At 42.7% G+C, this 20,030-nt stretch overlaps 1 protein-coding gene across 1 annotated transcript in view; it reads left to right on the top strand.

Moving 5' to 3' along the window:
* Positions 1–20,030, top strand: part of LOC126443300 (histone-lysine N-methyltransferase EHMT2-like) — a 58,070-nt gene that overhangs the window by 12,708 nt on the left and 25,332 nt on the right. Inside the window, exons 4-7 of the mRNA XM_050090911.1 lie at positions 4,662–5,238; positions 7,773–7,919; positions 9,372–9,449; positions 14,051–14,191. Of these exons, the coding sequence (XP_049946868.1) occupies positions 4,662–5,238; positions 7,773–7,919; positions 9,372–9,449; positions 14,051–14,191 (943 nt within the window). The remainder of the gene's footprint in view (positions 1–4,661; positions 5,239–7,772; positions 7,920–9,371; positions 9,450–14,050; positions 14,192–20,030) is intronic.

The following is a 20,030-nucleotide window of genomic DNA, read 5'->3' as shown; positions in this document are numbered from 1 at the left end:
ATGTGGCGCCAACTGTTCGAGGACGAAGGAGTTGGATGGTGAAGCTTTTCTGTAATTTTCGCTTTTTAAGACATTCTTAATTTTGCGGGTGGGCTTCTCTCAAAATCAGCTGGCAGTTTTCCGTGTTCATGTACGCTACAGTTAAGAGCATATAACAGGACTTTGATATCCGTTCCAGCCACATAGAGAAGTTAGGACAGAATATTGTCGATTCCTAGGGTACCTAGTTGCTCATGTTTTTTTGGAGCTACTACAAATTCTGATCTTAAAATGAATATAACGAAGTCTTGGGCTGGTAGACAGAAGGACATTGCATATATGTAAAACGTAATTTAACTTCTCATTTGAGGTATCCCCTTATCATCTAAACAGGATTTTCTAGACACTGGTTATGAACAGGAACTGGTAATTTTTTGAACGAAAATTAGATCTTGCAATTGAGAACTTAACCTTTCAAATTATTAATGTCATCTGAAACGCTGTTTTAGCGTACATCAGTTAAAATAATATCAGGAAGGAAAGGTGCACTATGTGATCAAAAGTATCCTGACACCTGGCTGAAAATGACAAGTTCGTACCGCCCTCCACCGGTAATGTTGGAATTCAGTACGGTGTTGGCCCACCCTTTGCCGTGATGACAGCTGCTTCTTTCGCAGGCATACGCTCAATCAGGCGCTGGAAGATTTCTTGAGGAATGGCAGCCCATTCTTCACGAAGTGCTACACTGTGCAGAGGTATCTACAATGTTCGGTAAGGCCTTGCACAAAGACGGCGTTCCAAAACATTCCGAAAGTGTGCTGTAGGGTTCAGGTCAGGACTCTGTGCAAGCCAGTCCATTACAGGGATGTTATTGTCGTGTAATCACTTCGCCATAGGTCGTGCATTATGAACAGGTGCTTGATCGTGTTGAAAGGTGCAATTGCAATCCCCGAATTGCTCTTCAACAGTGGGAAGCAAGAAGTTGCTTAGAACATCAGTGTACACCTGTGGTGTGATAGTGCCACGCAAAACAACAATGGGTGTAAGTCCCTTCCATGAAAAACACGACCACACCATAACACCACCGACTCCGAATTTTACTGTCGGCACTACACACGCTGGCAGATGATGTCCACTGGGGATTCGCCATACACACACTCCGCCATCGGATCGCCACATTGTGTATCGTGATTCGTCACTCTACACAACGTTCTTCTACTGTTCAATCGCCCAGTGTTTACGCTCCTTACACCAAGCGAGGCGTCGTTTGGTTTTTACTGGCGTGATGTGTGGCTTATGAGCAGCCGCTCGACCACGAAACCAGTTTTCTCACCTCCTGCCGAACTGTCATAGTACTTGCAGTGGATCCTGATGCAGTTTGGAATTCCTGTGTTATGGGTTGGATAGATGTCTGCCTTCTACTCATTACGACCCTTTTCAACTGTCGGCGGTCTCTGTCAGTCAACAGACGATATCAGCCTGTACGCAGTCGTTCTGTATGCGTCCTTTTTCACGTTTCCACTTCACTATCACATCAGAAACAGTGGACCTATGGATGTTTAAGAGTGTGGAAATCTCGCGTACAGACGTAAGACACAAGTGACACCCAATATATTCAATAACCTTACCACATTCAAAGTCCATGAGTTCTGCGGAGCGCCCCATTCTGCTCTCTCACGATGTCTAATGACTATTGAGGTCGCTGATATGGAGTACGTGGCAATAGGTGGTGGCTCAATGCACCTAATATGAAAACATATGTTTTTGGGGGTGTCCGTATACTTTTGATCACATTTTATAGTATTGGCATGTGTAAGAAGTGCTGAAAACTGGTTGCAGTCTGATTATGCTGCTACCCCAAGTTAATGGTTCCTAGAAACGCACCCGACACACTATTAGCCCGTTGTTGATCCTGTGTAACTGGCAACAAAGAGGAGTATCAGGAGCAGAGCAATACAATTTCCTGCAGTACAATATTGTTGTTCCTTTAAATAAATGGAAATATCAGGATGATACCTCGTTGAATAAAGAACTGCCACTTTGTGAATGATCTCCTGGCAAACAACTGTAGAAGGAAATTAAGGATATGAGATTTGCACCACATCTGTAGCTTGTTTTGCAGACGAAATGTGCTGAAACCAATAGAAAATTGTTTAGGTGGTTTAATTAGAGACTACATTACCACTCGCTGCTTCTCCCACGCAGACTGTATGGTGTGCACACATTTCTTTCTTTAATCGAATCTTTATATTGTTTACAAATTTCTACACGTTCTAAACATTTCACGCAAATTAAGGCCACCGAAGCGTGGTCTTTTCTGAACATACTTCTGCCAAAAAGATTATTCTGGTAGCTGAAGTCCAAGTTTTTTTGTTAATCATGCGTTTTACGTTCTTGTGATGATATTTACTTAGAAACTTTCATCCTCTAATCCATATTTATTTATATCTAATCGAGAATTGAAATACCATTTTCATAGACTTAACTCTACAGTTTTTAATGAAATATTGTCTTGAAATTTTCCATCCCCCATTTCACCCACTGGGGGGTTCAGTTTGCAAACAAAGCGAAACACGTAATGTATATATTTGTAACATAGAAGGCAAATACAAATTTCTGTACATTTAGCGTTTAGTATGCTTTCGTGATGAATAAATTCCATTAAACTTTTCATCCTGTCTCACTCCCCCTAGACCTTGAACTTCCAGAAACACTGAAACACATTTTTTTTGTCAAATACCAATTTCCAGAGATGTACTTTTTTTATTTCATTAGTTATTCAACATGATTTATTTTCAAATAAACTTTCACCCACTATTTTAGCCCCTTAGTGGCTCAGTTTCCAAAAATTCTCAAAGTATTATTTATTTCTGACTGAAAAATCACATACCAATTTTCGTAGTTCTAGCTTCAAAATTGCCACAAGCCTTTAATGCCGAGTATCGCGAATTCGCGTCATACCAGTGCTCTACTGATAAATGGAAGTTTAACTGTTATTTAATAGCACTGCCGCTAGATACTGATTCTTCATGAATCTTACAAGGCTTCTGACAAGTGTTGTATTCTTGGCCACATCTAAAGCACCACAGTTTTTGTTTATTACATTTCATTTAGAAAGGCATTAAGGAGTTGCCAATGACCTATTTTCAAAAAACGCTTTATCCCCCATTTCACCGCCTTAGGGGTGGAATTCCGAAAAACGCCTTCTTAAACGACGCCTACAATTTAAGATCAACATGCTCTCCAAATTTCAACTTTCTATCCTTAGCGGATTGGGATGGGCGATGATGGGTCAGTGAGTGATTCAGTCATTGGCCTTCATACACTGAAGAGCCAAAGAAAGCCTAACATCGTGTAGGGCCCGAGCAAGCACGCAGAAGTGTCGCAGCATGAAGTGTCATGGACTCGACTAATGGTTGAAGTAGTGCTGAAGGGAACTGACACCATGAATCCTGAAGGGCTGTCCATAAATCCCTAAGAGTACGAGCGAGTGCGATCTCTTATGAACAGCACGTTACAAGGCATCCCAGATACGCTCAATAATGTTCATGTATGGGAAGTTTGGTGGCCAGCAGAAGTGTTTAAACTCAGAAGAGTGTTTGCGGAGCAGTCTGTAGCAATTGTGGACATGTGTGGTGTCGCATTTCCCCACCAGAATTTCGAAAGTCCGTCGATATGCAGAATGGACGTTAATGAATGCAGGTGATCGGACAAGATGCTGACATACATGTCACCTGCCAGAGTCGTACCTAGACATATCAGGGGTCAGATATCACTCCAACTGCACACACCCACATGACTAGAGAGCCTCCACCAGCTTGAACAGTCCGCTGCTGACATGCAGGGTACACAGATTGATGAGGTTGTCTCCATACCTGCACACATCCATCCACTCGATACAGTTTGAAACGAGATTCGTCCGACCAGGCAACATGTTTCCAGTCATCAACAGTAGAATGTTATGGTTGGCGGGCCCACGCGAGGTATAAAGCTTTGTTTCGTGCAGTCATCGAGGGTACACGTGTGGGCTTTTGGCTCCAAAAGCGCACATCGATAATGTTTCGTTGAATGGTTCACACGCAGACACTTCTGCATGGCCCAGCATTGAAATCTGTAGCAATTTACTAAAGGGTTGGACTTCCGTCACGTTGAATGATCTCATGAGTTGTCATTGGTTCTGTTCTTGCAGGATCTTCTTCCAGCCGCAGTGTTGTCAGAGATTTGGTGTTTATACCGGATTTCTGATACTTGTGGTACACTTGCGAGATAGTCGTACCGGAAAATCCCCACTTCTTTGCTACCTCGGATATGCTGCGTCCAATGGCTCGTGCGCCGACTATAGCACCACTTTCAAACTCACTTTGTAAACGGTCTAACAACTGTGTCCGACACTTGTTGTCTTAGGCAGGCGTTGCTGACCACACTGTTGTATTCTGCCTGTTTACGTAAATCTGTATTTGAATATGCGTGCCTATACCTGCTTCTTTCGCTTTTCAATGTACATTGAGATTTGCAGCTGTTTACCTATTTCATTATTTCGAGAGAGAAAGCATATTGTTGCGACCCACATAAAATGTAAAATATTCGCAATAGTTACTTGATGCAGATCTGCATAGGGCTCAAGTAAGTAAGCAGAGTGTTCTATGGGGGCACAAGGTTCTTAGTGACGCTGTGTGTTTAAGGACAGTCTGCAGTGGTGCCAGAAACAGAGGGTAAGGAGACCACAGGTGTGGGTCTGAGCGCCCTGCTGGACGCCGGGGAGGACGCCGTGGTGACCCTGGTGGCCGGCGACACGCGTCTCGCAGCGCACAGGGCCGTCCTGGCTTCCAGGAGCCCCGTGTTCCAAGCCATGTTCCGGCAGGACCCGCTGGAGGCCAGCAGCGGTCAGGTCGCAGTCCAGGACGTGGAGGGCCCGGTGCTGCGCCAGCTGCTGGCCTACCTGTATACACTCCAGGCCCCCCGGCTGCCCGGCATGTCTGCACAGCTGCTGGCCGCAGCTGATAAGTACGGCGTGTCGGCCCTGAAGGCGGAGTGCGAGCTGCAGCTGGCCGCACAGCTGTCCGTCGAGACAGCGGCGGCCACGGCTGCTCTCGCGGTCAGGCACTCCTCTGACAGCCTCAAGCAGGCGGCCATTAAATTCATAAGGGCTCACTTGGTGCAGGTGATTTTCACACGGGGCTGGGCTGACGCAGTGCGCTCCCAGCCTCAAGACATGGCTGATGTGTATCGCCTGCTCTTGGAGACGCCAATGGAAACCAGGTAAGCATAGGGCACTCTTCTGTGCTGTCCACTTCCATATGTGTGTGTGTGTATGTAAATTTACCAGCGTTGTTTGACGCTGAGTTTCCTTAGACGTGTCTGTCGTGTATCATCAATGGCCATCTATTTTGTGTCCCATTAGGCTACTGTTAACTAGTTCATGCAAGTAGCCTTGTTGTCTCTGCTGCTGCTATCATGCTGTAAATTGGGAACATAAAGATGAGAAGCATGTGCGTCACGTATTATTTGCACCGGGAACTCTTTACGACCCTGCACTAAGGTTCAAGAAGGCCAGAAACGTATTATAATTTCCCGACTATCGCGTTACTGTGCTGTGAATACTCACCTGTAGAAAAGTTAGTTATAACAAAGCAGACAGATGAAGTAATCGCTATTCCCACATCAGTACTACAGCTTCTTTTTCACTTTCTAGATACATGTGTGCAATATGTCTGCAAATTCCATAGCATCGTTAGTTTATTCCTCCAAGCAATACGTGGACGTTAGGAATAACTTTTCAGAAGTAAATTAGGCTCCAAGAAGATGTGTGTTGTTCTCAGTTGGAGCATGTGTGGAATACATCTATTATAGCAGGTGACGTGAGCACATGTGCACCAGGTTGCAGCTGCTTGCTCCTCGCAGATCCTGTGAACACCCCACAAGGCAAAAAAGAACTAGCCCTCACAACAACAAGGCAGCCTCAGTCAGCTGCACATGACGCAGGCCCTTTCATCCCCAAAATGTGTACTGTACTTTAGAACACTCCAGTCTATAGCATGCACAGGAGAGAACATTACCCGTCAAGACGCTGTACTTGCCTCTTGGAGGAGCAGGTCAAATCTCTGCCCACCCATCTTGCTTGAAAATCTCTACAGCGTTACTCATTTCTGTCCAGTCTATTCTGCAGTGGTTCCATCTACTGAGACCTTCGCTATCCCACCTATTGCTGTTACTAATTCATCTCTAACAACGACAATACTGATGGGACGGGGACCTATCGATACAACTGTCCTTTGTTGCATACTCTATCACAATACAAGTATTCCCTACAAGTGTAGTGCCTAATAATTCCCACATATCTCCTTTGTCTTTCTTGTTGTTGTTGTGGTGTTCAGTCCTGAGACTGGTTTGATGCAGCTCTCCATGCTACTCTATCCTGTGCAAGCTTTTTCATCTCCCAGTACCTACTGCAACCTACATTCTTCTGAATAGTCCCCACCCGGAGATCCGAATGGGGGACTATTTTACCTCCGGAATATTTTACCCAAGAGGACGCCATCATCATGTAATCATACAGTAAAGCTGCATGCCCTCGGGAAAAATTACGGCTGTAGTTTCCCCTTGCTTTCACCCGTTCGCAGTACCAGCACAGCAAGGCCGTTTTGGTTATTGTTACAAGGCCAGATAAGTCAATCATCCAGACTGTTGCCCTTGCAACTACTGAAAAGGCTGCTGCCCCTCTTCAGGAACCACACGTTTGTCTGGCCTCTCAACAGATACCCCTCCGTTGTGGTTGCACCTACGGTACGGCTATCTGTATCGCTGAGGCACGCAAGCCTCCCCACCAACGGCAAGGTCCATGGTTCATGGGGGGTTGTCTTTCTTATATGCTTAAATATTTATGCAGTATTGGATACACTGGAATTCCTGCCTGATCTACTTCTCATTTTCTTTCTATCTCTCTCGCTTCCTATATATATATAAAGATTTAAAAAAAAGTTGTAATTCCAATTTGTTTGTTCAGAGGAAGAAATCCAACGATACCACACAAAACCTGTCACCCCATCCCATGTGTGGATGGTGGAAAGCAACTTAGAAAGCTTCAGTGGGAACCCTCGCTTTTTATTTTTACGATTCAGCAGCTAAATCTACAAACATTTTGTCTGAAGCATTTTTCTCCTTCCGCCAAAGATGGAACTGTGATCCCAACCTCCATGCTGTGAGAGTACATGAGGCAATATTTCATAACTTCTAATTGGGAACCCAATTAGCATCATTGTATTCCTTCAACATATTGAAAAGGGGGTTACTCAACATGACACTGTTGTCATGTAGCGAGCTATGACATATCATAACAGGCAGTATACTGTGACCAGATCTTAAATATCATTTGGACATCGAACAGATATTGGCTCTAAGCATTACAACACTTACACAGTGCTTATTGCCCTCACACCTACCTATCATTTGGTGCACGCTGGTGCAAGTGGACGATGAATGTTCGATGATTTATGGAGCATGTAAGAGTCTGCTGTTGCCTTGTATGCCCGTTTAGATACCTCTCATATGTGCCTCTTTCTGTACACTGTTGCTTGGTATGGTAATGTACCAGTATGGGGAGCTCGGCAAAAGTGGTGGATACGGTGATTAGATCAGTGGTAAGTTATGCATCTTACTGGAGCTACTACCATTGTTGGCAATGTGTTGACCACTGTTATTTGTGTGCTGTCAATTTCCCATCAGTACTGTCTGCAGGAAACTGCCCTCTGGCCCCCATGTGAAGACACTCTCCTGAGCAGTATCTCTTTGTGCAGCGCGCCAGCTGTTGGAGACAGTGACAGCGGGGCCACCCCCACCACTGAGCCACACAGCGACCACGGCGGGACCCCTGCCACAGCCGCACCACCCACCACTCAACGCCCAGCCGCTCCACCTGATGGCGACGCCCTCTCTCTCCTGCGGTGAGTTCTGTCACTACAGACGCACATCTTCCACATCCACAGTGTTGCTTATGCTGGCACTAACCAAACGCTGTGGAAAAAAAATTGAATTTAGCAGTATTGCATTTTTATGTCTTAAATGAAGCAGAGCTTATGACTGTTAACAGCAAACTTATTGTTTCAGTTGATTTCTACAACCATCATAGCAATCATGTACAGAATTGCACTAAGTTTCGAGAGTGGATGTCATTCCATTGATGCTCCACATACTTTTCTCGATTCACCGTGTATGCAGACTGCCCCTAAACATTTTACAATTGAGTGAATGTTTTCTGCGTTTAATTTTAAAAGAATATTATCTCCTTATTTGTTTTATATTATGCAACATTTGTAAAACAATTGAGCTTTCAAGAGACATTGATAATCTGCTACCCACACACCTCAACGTGGGTTACTAAAGTACCAATGGAAGATACGGTATAACTTGCCAGTAGCCAAAGAGGTCTTGATCCAGAACATATTGAGGAACAATGTGTTGACACATGTGGAAGCTCATTAAAATTAATTGTCAGGATTTAAATCTCTTAGTGCACAGTGGTACAGCTTTGTATAATGTGATACATAACTGGAGTATATAGTTTTTTGAAAGGCAAGTAACACACGGCGAGGCAGAAATGACGCCTTGTCTGGTGCCAGTCAGCTGTGTGCAAGTCAAGTGACACGCTTTCAGTAGCGCCTGTGGTGCAAGGACATAGATGTCCCTTTACTTTTGTGTCACGTCATCCACTTCTCCTAGCAGTGTCAACCACACAGACGTACTTGTCTGTGTCAACCACACAGACGTACTTGTCTTCGTCCTATATCTACAGCGTGATGCGATGCACAGTACATTCAACTTTTAACACAGTTAGCATCCTTGTCCCAGAGCAGATCTGGCCCCAGCGCCCATGATTTCTCACGCTACATGGGCTATGCTGACCATTTTCTAGGCCATCATTATTATCAGAAAGTGAAACGACTCATGCTGATGACTTGTCACAACATAATATCTCTGGTTTAATTCAACATTTCCTGTTCTATTTTCCCATATCTTCTTATTCTGGATTCATTTTGGTGTCTTTCTAGTAGACAACAGTTTCGAATAACACAGAGAGCTATCTAGCATCCATACTTACCACTGTGCCTCCTACAGCATGGTCCCTAACGCCTGAACTACATTTAATGGCTATTGCCATTAGCTTGGGTGTAGCCCCCTATTAGGAGTTAACATACATCCACAAGCGACAACATAAGCAAGCCCCTACAAATTAGGAACACTAACTGGATATGCCAGCTGCTATTAAAGCAGGCTAGAGTAGGGAAGCTGACAAGCTCACACACTGGCGCGCAAACAAACCGCCAACTCTACCCTACACTTTGAATACGATATATGACCATTTGGACACCAAACGATGATGAACCTAACTGTTACAGATATGCTGACGCTCACCGAGAAGCCAACACTGGCACCCCACTGCAGACGCCGAGTAACACCACTGCACAACGTCAAAGGTATGCACCTGTATGATACCCATTACTAACAAAGTCTACCCTTGCGTGAGCTATACAGTCAGCAACAAAACGGCTACTGCTCTTACAACCCGCCCCAACTATCGCAGAGGTGTTTCGCCTTGGCTCTTGCCTAGGGACCTTTTCCCCCCTACTTCCCTTCAAACCGCTACCCTTCTGTCAACTTTAGACCTAATCCCTCTCCAGAGTCCGCAGCTCATGGTCTCGCGGTAGTGTTCTCTTTTCCCTACCACGGGGTCCCAGGTTCGATTCCCGGAGGGGTCAGAAATTTTCACCTGCCTCGAGATGACTGGGTGTTGTTGTGTCGTCTTCATCATCATCATTCATCCCCATTACAGTCAGAGGAGGGCAATGGCAAACCACCTCCGCTAGGACCTTGCCTGGTACAGTGGTGGGGGTCTCCTGCAGCATCCCCCACGCTCTGTGAAGGAGAATGGGACTTCATCATCATCATCTCTCTAGACGAGCGCATTAATCATAACAGACATACACAAACATTGCAGTACCCACATCCTGCGAGACCTTACTTAGTGACAAGCGACCAATATGCAGAGACGGCTGTAGACCTTTCGTGCTGGGCGTCATGCCAGTGTGACTGTGGAGGGACTTCACCCTATTTCCGATTTTAATTTCTGTACCGTTGTTGTCGATATGTATTCAGAGTGATGTCCAATTTTTGCCACATAACTCCAGCATAACTGTTCACTCCTGTATGTACTTTGGAGTCTTTCGTTTTCTGTACGAAGTGTTGATCGGTGTGCTAAGCTCCTAGTATTGGGTTTTCATGAAGAGCAGTGATAAATTAGGTCAATGGTAATTCATTCATCTTAGAGGACCTATTACTGTCGTTGTTACTGTGTGTTATATGATTTGTGTATGGCCGATCCATCAGAAGTAGTAATCTGCTGTCTGACCTCCACATGAAAACACTTTGCCACGTCAGTCTCTCTGTGGAGGCACGCAAGCCACTGGAGACAGTGGGGAATCCCCAGCCACTCCCCTTCACCACGACCACAGCGACTATTTCTGGACTCTTGCCTCAGCTGCACTGTCCACGGCTCCCCGCCTCTCTCCCACACCTTGTAACGCCACCACGTCTGTCCTGCGGTAAGTTCTCTGCGCACATTTTCTACATTCACATTATAACTTACGGGGGCATTCAGCAAGTGTTATGGACCAAAAATGGAATATCACTTTAATGGATTTTTCAATAAAGCTGAGGTTAAGACTGTTGACAGCAAACTTGCTCACAGACGGAATCTTTCACTTTGAGACAGAGTGTACACTCAAATGAAACTTCCTGGCACATGTAAATGGTGCCTGGACCAGGAATCGCACCAGGGACCTTAGCCTTTTGGAGGCAACTGCTCTACCAACTGATGATCCCCCGCATAATACTTCCACTAGCACACCTCATAAATTCCAAATCACACAGAAGTTTTCCTGCGATGGTTGGTAGAATCGTTCTCCTGGTAGAAAGGTTATTGTGGAGAAGTGGCTTACCCACAGCCTGTGAGTGTGTTTCCTTTCTTAGCCAAGCGGTCTAGGGCACTGCAGTCATGGACTGTGCGGCTGGTCCCAGTGGAGGTTTGAGTCCTCCCTCAGGCATGGGTGTGTGTGTGTGTGTGTGTGTGTGTGTGTGTTTGTGTGTGTGTGTGTGTGTGTGATTTTAGGATAATTCAGGTTGAGTAGTACATAAGCTTAGGGACTGATGACCTTAGCAGTTAAGTCCCATAAGATTTCACACACATTTGAACATTTTTTTTCCTTTTTTCTGGCAATGCTGGTTCTGCAAATTTCGCAGCAGAACTTTTGAGAAGTTTGGAAAGTAGGGCATTAAAGGATGTAAAGCTATGAGGGCGGGTCCAAAGTCGCGTTCGGGTAGAGCACATGCGCTGTTGGTAGAGCACATGAATGGGAAGGCTATAGTCCCAGTTTACAGTTCCAATTGTAATCTTACCTTCCCACATTAAATTTTCTAGTCTCTTCATTAGTTTAAAAAGCTTAGAGAGGCGTAAGATATAAAAAAAACCTTTTTTACTTACTTCATTTTCTCGTTGTTGGCTGCAGTCACGCCTAGGAGATTAATCTTGAGGCTGTAAGTCCTTTAACTCAGTGGGTTCCTGTTGATCTGATAACTGATGAAGTAATTTCTCTTTCTGTGACATTTTTCTTTGCTTTTCCCATTCTTTTATGTCACACCGTCTTTACAATTTCCACTTCCATAAAAACAATAATTACGGTGTTAATGCCAAAATTAAAACATGTCTGATTCCATCAGAGGCATGCCCACTATTCCTAACATTCTGCAGTACTAACTATAATCCAAAGAGTTTACAAAGTAAAAGAGAATACAAACTTTCTTGACAAAAGAAGAAGCTTGATCAAGTTATATCATTTTTTTATAAGTGAGTCCAGAGACCAATTTAATAATTAGAATTAGATTGTGCAGTTAATAATATGAATTTTAAGTATGCCAGATGTTTCGTAATTTCAAATATTTCTAAAAGAAGAGTAATTTTAACTGAACATATATATCGATTGTAATAAATTAATTTCTTTTTTATACATTTTAGCCTGAAATGTAATGGATCATAGACAAAATAAAATGAAATTCATTTACTTAAACAGCTGAGATAATGTTCACCTATACAAGAATCGAAAGTATACTTGGTAGCGACTATTTCTATAAAAAAAGGGTAATGTTGAGGAGGATGTCCCATTGCACGATCTGGAACAGTTTTAATCCACCCCAGCAAACTTTTTGTTTCTGTCGATCTCTACCTCCTTTACATTAGCGGGTTCATTTTGGCGGCTGAATGTCATACCTTCAATTCTACACTTATCATTCTCGACTCACCACATGTCCATACTGCCTTTAAACATTTCATAGCTGGTCAATTCTTTTGTGATGTTTACATTTAGAAGAATAATATCACCTCTGTTCTTTTAGATAATGCAGAATTTCGAAACCGATCTTGCTTTCAAGAGACAGTGACCATCTGCTGCCTACACACTTTTCCGTGGGGCACTAAGACAGCAATATAAAAAAAATTGTTACAGCCGACACCTCTTTTACTGGACAATGGCGGTGGAAGTAGTCATGGTGGGGAACTCATGGAAATTTAAAAATTTGACACATCCAGAACCCGATTAAAATTAATTGTTGGTTCTTATATATCTACTTATTTTCTACTGTAGGATACATAAAATTGTTCTCAGTTGTCTTGGAAATCAAGTAATGAGCAGCGGAATGGAAATGTCTTGGTTGGCGTCTTTCAAGAAGCTCTCACAGCACACGGACATAGATACCCTTGCTTTCTGTGTCACGCCATCTGCTTCCCCTACTGGCAAAAACCACACAACAGCCACTCTGTTTGTCCCGTGTCGAAAGCGCAGCAGCATATCCAGGGCGCGTGATGTTTGAAACTGTCGCCATGCTGGTCCCAGAACAGTACAGGCAGTTGGCGCTTGTATATTCTAATGGCACGTATGTTTCAATTGGCGCGAGTCCCTGTGGCTGTCGAGGCACACTCCTGTCGGTTACGGTTTTTAGTGTCACAAATAGCCCCAGGAGCCAATGGCCTTGCTGCAGTGGCAACACCAGTTCTCAACAGATCACCGAAATTAAGCGCTGTCGGCTTGGGCTAGCACTTGTATGGGTGACCATCCGGTCTGCCGAGTGCTATTGGCAAGTGGGGTACACTCAGCCCTTGTGAGGCAAACTGAGGAGCTACTTGATTGAGTAGCGGCTCCGGTCTTGGAAACCGTCATACGATCAGCAGAGTGGTGTGCTGACCACATGCCACTCCATATCCCCATCCAGTGACGCCAATGGGCTGAGGATGACACGGCGGCCGGTCGGAACCGCTGGGTCTTCATGGCCTGTTTGGGAGGGGTTTAGTTTAGTTTTTGATATCCCCAGGAAGTAACATCACACATGTTAACGCCTTCTTACATCATATCACTGGTTTCATTTAACGTTTTTAATTGTATTTTCCATATTTTTGTATGTTCGATTTCTTTTCACGCCTTCTTTCTGCAGACAGCTGGAATGGAATAACTCAAAGAGCTCTTTAGCCTCCCCATTTACTGTTCTCTATATCCTACAGACCAGTGGCTGATGCCCATGCACAATAATTGAACTATATGCAGTACATTAAGTGCTGTTGCCTTTGAAAATTATGAGTGATTGTTGTTATGTATTCTAAATCTGCCAACCAGTCATTATCACATCAGTCCAGCATAACTGTCGACTCTTGTATGTACCTTTCATCTCTGCTTTATTTCGGTGCATGCCGTCGATTCAGATGCCAGGCTATTGCTGTGGGGAACTCTGGAGAAGCATAGTGTAAACTGATTAGAGCAATGGTAAGTCATCTATCTTAGCTGAACCACTGTTTTTGTCGGCAATGTGTATCCCATTATTTGTGTGTGTGTGTGTGTGTGTGTGTGTGTGTGTGTGTGTGTGTGTGTGTGTGTTTGCGTGCACGTGCACACAATTCCTCAGCACTACTGTCTGTGGTAAGCTGTCCTCCAGCCTCCATGTGAAACTCTATCCTAACCATTGCCTCTCTGTGCAGACCGCCAGCAACTGCAGACGGCAGGACCACCCCCGCTACTGAGCTGCACAGCAACCGTGGCTGGACTTCGGTCACAGCTGCACCACCCACGACTCTGCACTCCACACTCTGGCCTGATGGCAGCACCGCCTCTACTCTGCAGTGAGTTCCATCACTACATGTGCTCTTTTTCCACATCCATAGTACAGCGTACAGCGGCATAAGTTAGAAAAGCAAATATCGTTTTATTGTACACACATCAAAAAAAGTTTAGCATCAGCTCGGTTCCGAGAGTTCCAGAATCTGTGCAGTCAATTAGAATATAAATCAACATAGGCACCATTTCCGCCCTTTTTATTGCTCATGAAAACCACACATTGCATGTTGTACCACCATACAGCGAGACCTTCATAGATGGTGGTCCAGACTACTGTACACACCAATACCTCTAATACCCAGTAGCATCCTCTTGCATTGATGCATGCCTGTACTTGTCGTCGCATACTATCCAAAAGTTCATCAACGCACTGATCATCAACATTGTCTCTCTCCTCACCAGCGATTCGGCGTAGATCCATCAGAGTGGTTAGTGGGTCACGTCGTCCATAAATAGCCCTTTTCAGTATATCCCAGGTATGCTCGATAGGGTTCACATCTCGAGAACATGCTGGCCCCTCTAGTTGAGTGATGTCATTATCCTGAAGGAAGCCATTCACAGGATGTGCAAGATGGCGGCGCGAGTTGTCGTCCACAAAGACGAATGCCTCGCCAATACACTGTCAATGTGGTTGCACTATTGGTCGAAGGATGGCATTCACATATCGTACAGCCACTACGGGGCTATCCATGAGCACCAGCTGCATGCGTCGGCCCCACATAATGCCACCCCAAAACAGAAGGGAACCTCCGCCTTGCTGCACTCGCTGGACAGTGTGTCTAACACGTTCAGCCTGACCGGGTTGCCTCCAAACACGTCTCTGACGATTGTCTGGTTGAAGGCATACGCGACACTCATTGGTGAAGAGAACGTGGTGCCAATCCTGAGCAGTCCATTCGGCACGCTGTTGGGCCCATCGGTACCTCGCTGCATTGTGTCATGGTTGCAAGGATGGACCTCGCCATGGAGCTTATGTGCACAGTTTGAGTCGTAACAAGATGTTCTGTAGCTGCACGAAAAGCATTATTCAACATGGTGGCGTTGCTGTCAGGGTTCTTCCGAGCCATAATCCTTAAGTAGCGGTCATCCACTGCAGTAGTAGCCCTTGGCCACCCTGAGTGAGGCATATCATCGACACTTCATGTCTCTCTGTATCTCCTCCATGTTAAAACAACATCGTTTCGGTTCTCTCTGAGATACGTGGACAAGTCGTGTGAAGTTAGCACCCCTTTTTCGAGAAATATACATTTTTTTCACAGTTCTTGTTAGATGTGCCATAGTTCTAGAGTTCTTTCCACAAAATTTCAATAGTTCTGCAAAATGTAACGAAGAAAACAACAATACTCGAAAAAATTTTCGTATCGAAAACATTCTCTGACAATTTCCGCAAAATGTAAATAAGTACAAGAGTTCTGAGCACAGTTCTGAACAGAGCTCCAAGAGTTCTTTCGAAAATCCAAGTAACATTTTTTTGTGCAGCTAATAGCTTACGAGATAATTGCAATTTAAGAGAAAATCTTTTCACTTACTGTGAAGTTGGCACCCTTTTTTTCATAAATGTATACTTTTTTCAGATTTCTTGATAGATGTGGCATAGTTTTAGAGTTCTTTGTACAAAATTTCAATAGTTCTGCGGAATTTAGCGACGAAAACAATACTCGATAAAATTTTCGTATCGAAAACATTCTTCGTCAATTTTCGCAAATTGTAAATGAGTACAACAGTTCTGAGCACAGTTCTGAACAGAACTCCAAGAGTTCTATCGAAAACCCAAGTAACATTTTTCTGTGCAGCTAATAGCTTACGAGATAATTGCAATTTAAGGAGAAATTCTTTTCACTTACTGTGAAGTTGGCACCCTTTTTTTCAGAAATGTATACTTTTTTCAGATTTCTTGATAGATATGGCATAGTTCTAGAGTTCTTTGTACAAAATTTCAATAGTTCTGCAGAATTTAGCGACGAAAACAACGTTCGAAAAAATTTTCGTATCGAAAACATTCTTCGTCAATTTTCGCAAATTGTAAATAAGTACAACAGTTCTGAGCACAGTTCTGAACAGAACTCAAAGAGTTCTATCGAAAATCCTAATAACATTTTTCTATGGCGATAACAGTTTGTGATAAATTGATTGAATGTGGGACACACTTTCTCTACAGAAAATATAAATATATTCGTACAACAGTTCTGATGACAGTTCTGGACACCACGTGAAGAGTTCTATCGAAATTCCTAGTAGAATTTTTTAGTGCAGGTAATAGTTTAAGAGGTAATTGCAACTTAATTAAGAACCCCATAAGAGCTCCTACTGTGAAGCTGCACCCTTTTTTTCAGAAATATATATATTTTTCAGAGTTCTTGATAGATAAGTCATAGTCATAGAGTTCTCTGTACAAAATTTCAATAGTTATGCAAAATTTAGAGAAGAAAACAACATTGTATAACAAAGCAGATTCAGGAACGCTTTCCTTCTGATACAGTTCTTACTGTTGCCACAATAAATCACTTGTGCATAGATTCCAACTGTACTGATCATTACAAAAATACAACCATTGACCAGCGGCGCACATTTCTTGCAGCGTTGTACAAAGCATTCGGCTTATCCGCTGTGAAAATACCACACTTAACGCTATTTTAAAATTTACGGTTGATGGCTTCCGTTTATCTACAATGTCAGCATCTATCGAATTATCTTCATGCAAACGTGATGCCTGGATCACTCACTTCCCCTTTTTAGGTACGGAGGAAACTAGAGTTCAGTCTTGTGGAAGCCAAAAAAGGAAATGTGGGCAGCCCTTCTTTTACTGATAGCAAACTCTAGAGAAATCTCCACGCTTGTCTTTCTTCATCATGCCAACAAAAGAAAAATTCTCCCTTCATAGCTCTATTATCATTCCAGTACTAGTAAACCAGTTGTCCGCTTTCACATTTCGACCTGACTGATATATAGGTTTACGCAGTCACAGAACAACATCAAAATGTTTATTGCTCAGTTGGTAAATCCTTCTGGTTGCAACACAGCGTATATTTCCAAATTGTACAGGTAAAATACTTAAGAATCCACACTTAAGAATCCATACTCGTTTGTTTTGATTGATACATATTGGCAAAAACTGTACCTTCCACAGAATCCTTCCAGCTTCTTGTCTACTGTAACATTTTCTCGAAGGATGTAAGATTTGTGGTAGTTGCGTACAAACACAGTAAATATTTCCCGAATAGCTGTTAGCTTGTCTAATTGTCTCCTTTCATCACGAATAGCGCGACTGTAAAATCTAAGGCTCTCCAGAATAAATTTGAAACGTTTTATGTTCATTTGGAAGGTGAAATTTTTCAATGCCATCACCAACAGTTCCACACAGATCTTCCAGGCTTTATCTGTTACTTTTGTTAACAACAATTAAAAACAAGAGACTGATGAAGGCTTTCAATTCAATATCATCTATTGATTTTACCCCTCTCTCACGCTGAAATGAGGCTTTGATGCTCTCAAAATTCTGATTGGAATACAAAACTACAATAGACAAATATCGTTATCTATGAGGTAATTACAGCATCACAAATGCTGCTTTGGCTGCACCTATTGGTACAGGTAAATTTAGAATAATATTATGCTCTTCGAACAATATGCTTTGGATTTCTTCAACATTATCTAGTACTTCCCACTTACAATAATAATATTCCTATAAAATAACGCAACCAGGCGCAGTGTATTAATCTGAAATTTGACGTTCAGACAGCGGACACTGACTATTAAACAGTTCAAACAGAATTTAAGTGCAGTTTACATTCTGGATTAGCTTTGTACTACTTGCTACGTTGATAAACAAATAAATTAATCGCTGAAATGAAATTCGAAAGGGCACAGTGGATAAAAACGAGCAATCGGCTCATATCTCATCAAGAGAGCATTAGCGTCGATACTGAATCATACAACATTGAAAGGCACACATGAAGTGTATATTTTTAGAATCAGGAAGAACCAGATGAATTTTATTACGTAAAACAGTAATTGTTTTGAGCTCTCATGACATCCAGGACCCACTAACAGCTAAAAATATGCCCAGGACCCTCATGGATGAAAGTTATGTGGCAACATCACCAGCCGCTAGGATACATAAAAACATGTGCTGTGTGTAACGAATAAATTTGAAATTGCTGTCGTTAATATTGTTGCAAACATTTGTTCTAGTTAGAAAGGAAGTGTGGAAGTTTCATGAGTTACACTACAGCGAGAGTTAAAAGTCTTTACAATGTACAGAAATGTAAGTATATTTACTGAATATATCGTACAAACGAACTAAGTAGTATGTTTAAATCCTAATTCAATGCATGACTGATAGAGGTGTTATAATGTTGAGGGGATACAGTATTAAAGTTAATAAGAAGTTTGAAATTTGTAAATAAGAACCTCGTTTATTTGGTCCTCAGTAATCCGGATTTACGGTTTATCCGGATTCATATTTTGTTTCCCTTGGTATTTTTCTCTTTTTTTCTTATAACACGAAGATGTGTAGTCGGTGAGGTACATAGGCTGCTTATCACTAGGCCGGTAATTTAGTCTAGTACTGAGTGATGAGGAACTCGGAGTGTGTGAATGACATTGTTTCTCAAGTATTGTACATTAATATAACGGTGTATTGATGCCCATCAAGTAAGTTGCATAGTAACCAAGCCAACAGCACTCCACCACAGCTCATTGTACCTCTGGTGCGATTCTCGACAGGTGTGACACCATCTGGTTAGTGGCGCGTGTGAATGTATCTGCTCGCTCAGCCATCTGTTTGTTTTGCACTGGCGAGCCTTCTCTCCGTGAATCATCCCACGCTTCCACCTACAGTTACTACAGTCAGTCTTAAGAAGGTGTACTGGCATTTGTATAGTGCTGAACATTTAGACTTTTTGTATTTATTAGAATATACATCCGGGTTTTCGATTTTCGGTTTTCCAAAATAAAAGTGAGAATTTACGATCGTCCTCATAGCTGTACTTCCAGCAATACCTCATCTCTTGCGTTCCCAATTTCGTAGAAGTTGTCCTACGAAAATTGCAGAAGCACTCTTGGGCGAAAGGATATTGTGACGATATTCTTTCGTCACAGCCTGGGGCTAGAGACCCGGTCCGGCACACAGTTTTTATCTGCCAGTAAGTTTCACATCGGCGCACACCCACTGCAGAGTGAACACACAATCTATTTCATAATCTACTGGCACCATAAAAATGTTATGAGGGTTTTTAAAAGAACTCTTTCGGTGCTTCCAGAACTGTCAGCAAAAGGATTGTGCCAATTTATTATAATGTAGACCAAGTGGGTCTCTCGAAAATGCTATTATCTCATTAACTGTTATCCCCACAAAAAATGTTATTACAGTTGTTGGTAGAACTCTTAGGGTCTTATTAAGAAATGCCATCAGATCTTTTGTACGAATTTATTACTTTTACATGACAAAAGTGAGTCCCACATTAATTATCTCATATAATGTCATCATCACAAATAATGTTATTATAGTTTTTGGTAGAACTCTGTGGGTGATATTCAGAACTGTCATCAGAACTATTCTACGAATTTTGCTATATTAGATAAAGAGAGTATCAGATTAAAACAAATATTGTATAAACTATTATCGCCACAAAAATGTTCTTATCATTTTCAATGCAACTCTTCCGGTGCTATCCAGAACTGCCAACAGAACTGTTATACAAATTTATTTTTTCCAAACTGACAATTTTTTACCATACCAAAATTTTGCCGAGTTATTGTTTTCTTCGCGAAATTCTGTAGAACATTCGTGTTTTGAGCAGGGAAATCTAGAAGTATTGCATATATATCAAGAACTGTGAAAAA

The sequence above is a fragment of the Schistocerca serialis genome, unplaced genomic scaffold (assembly GCF_023864345.2).
Source record: "Schistocerca serialis cubense isolate TAMUIC-IGC-003099 unplaced genomic scaffold, iqSchSeri2.2 HiC_scaffold_1444, whole genome shotgun sequence".
Classification (NCBI taxonomy): Eukaryota; Metazoa; Arthropoda; class Insecta; order Orthoptera; family Acrididae; genus Schistocerca; species Schistocerca serialis.
Note: the sequence above shows the minus strand (reverse complement) of the source record. Positions and strands in the feature narration are given on the sequence as shown.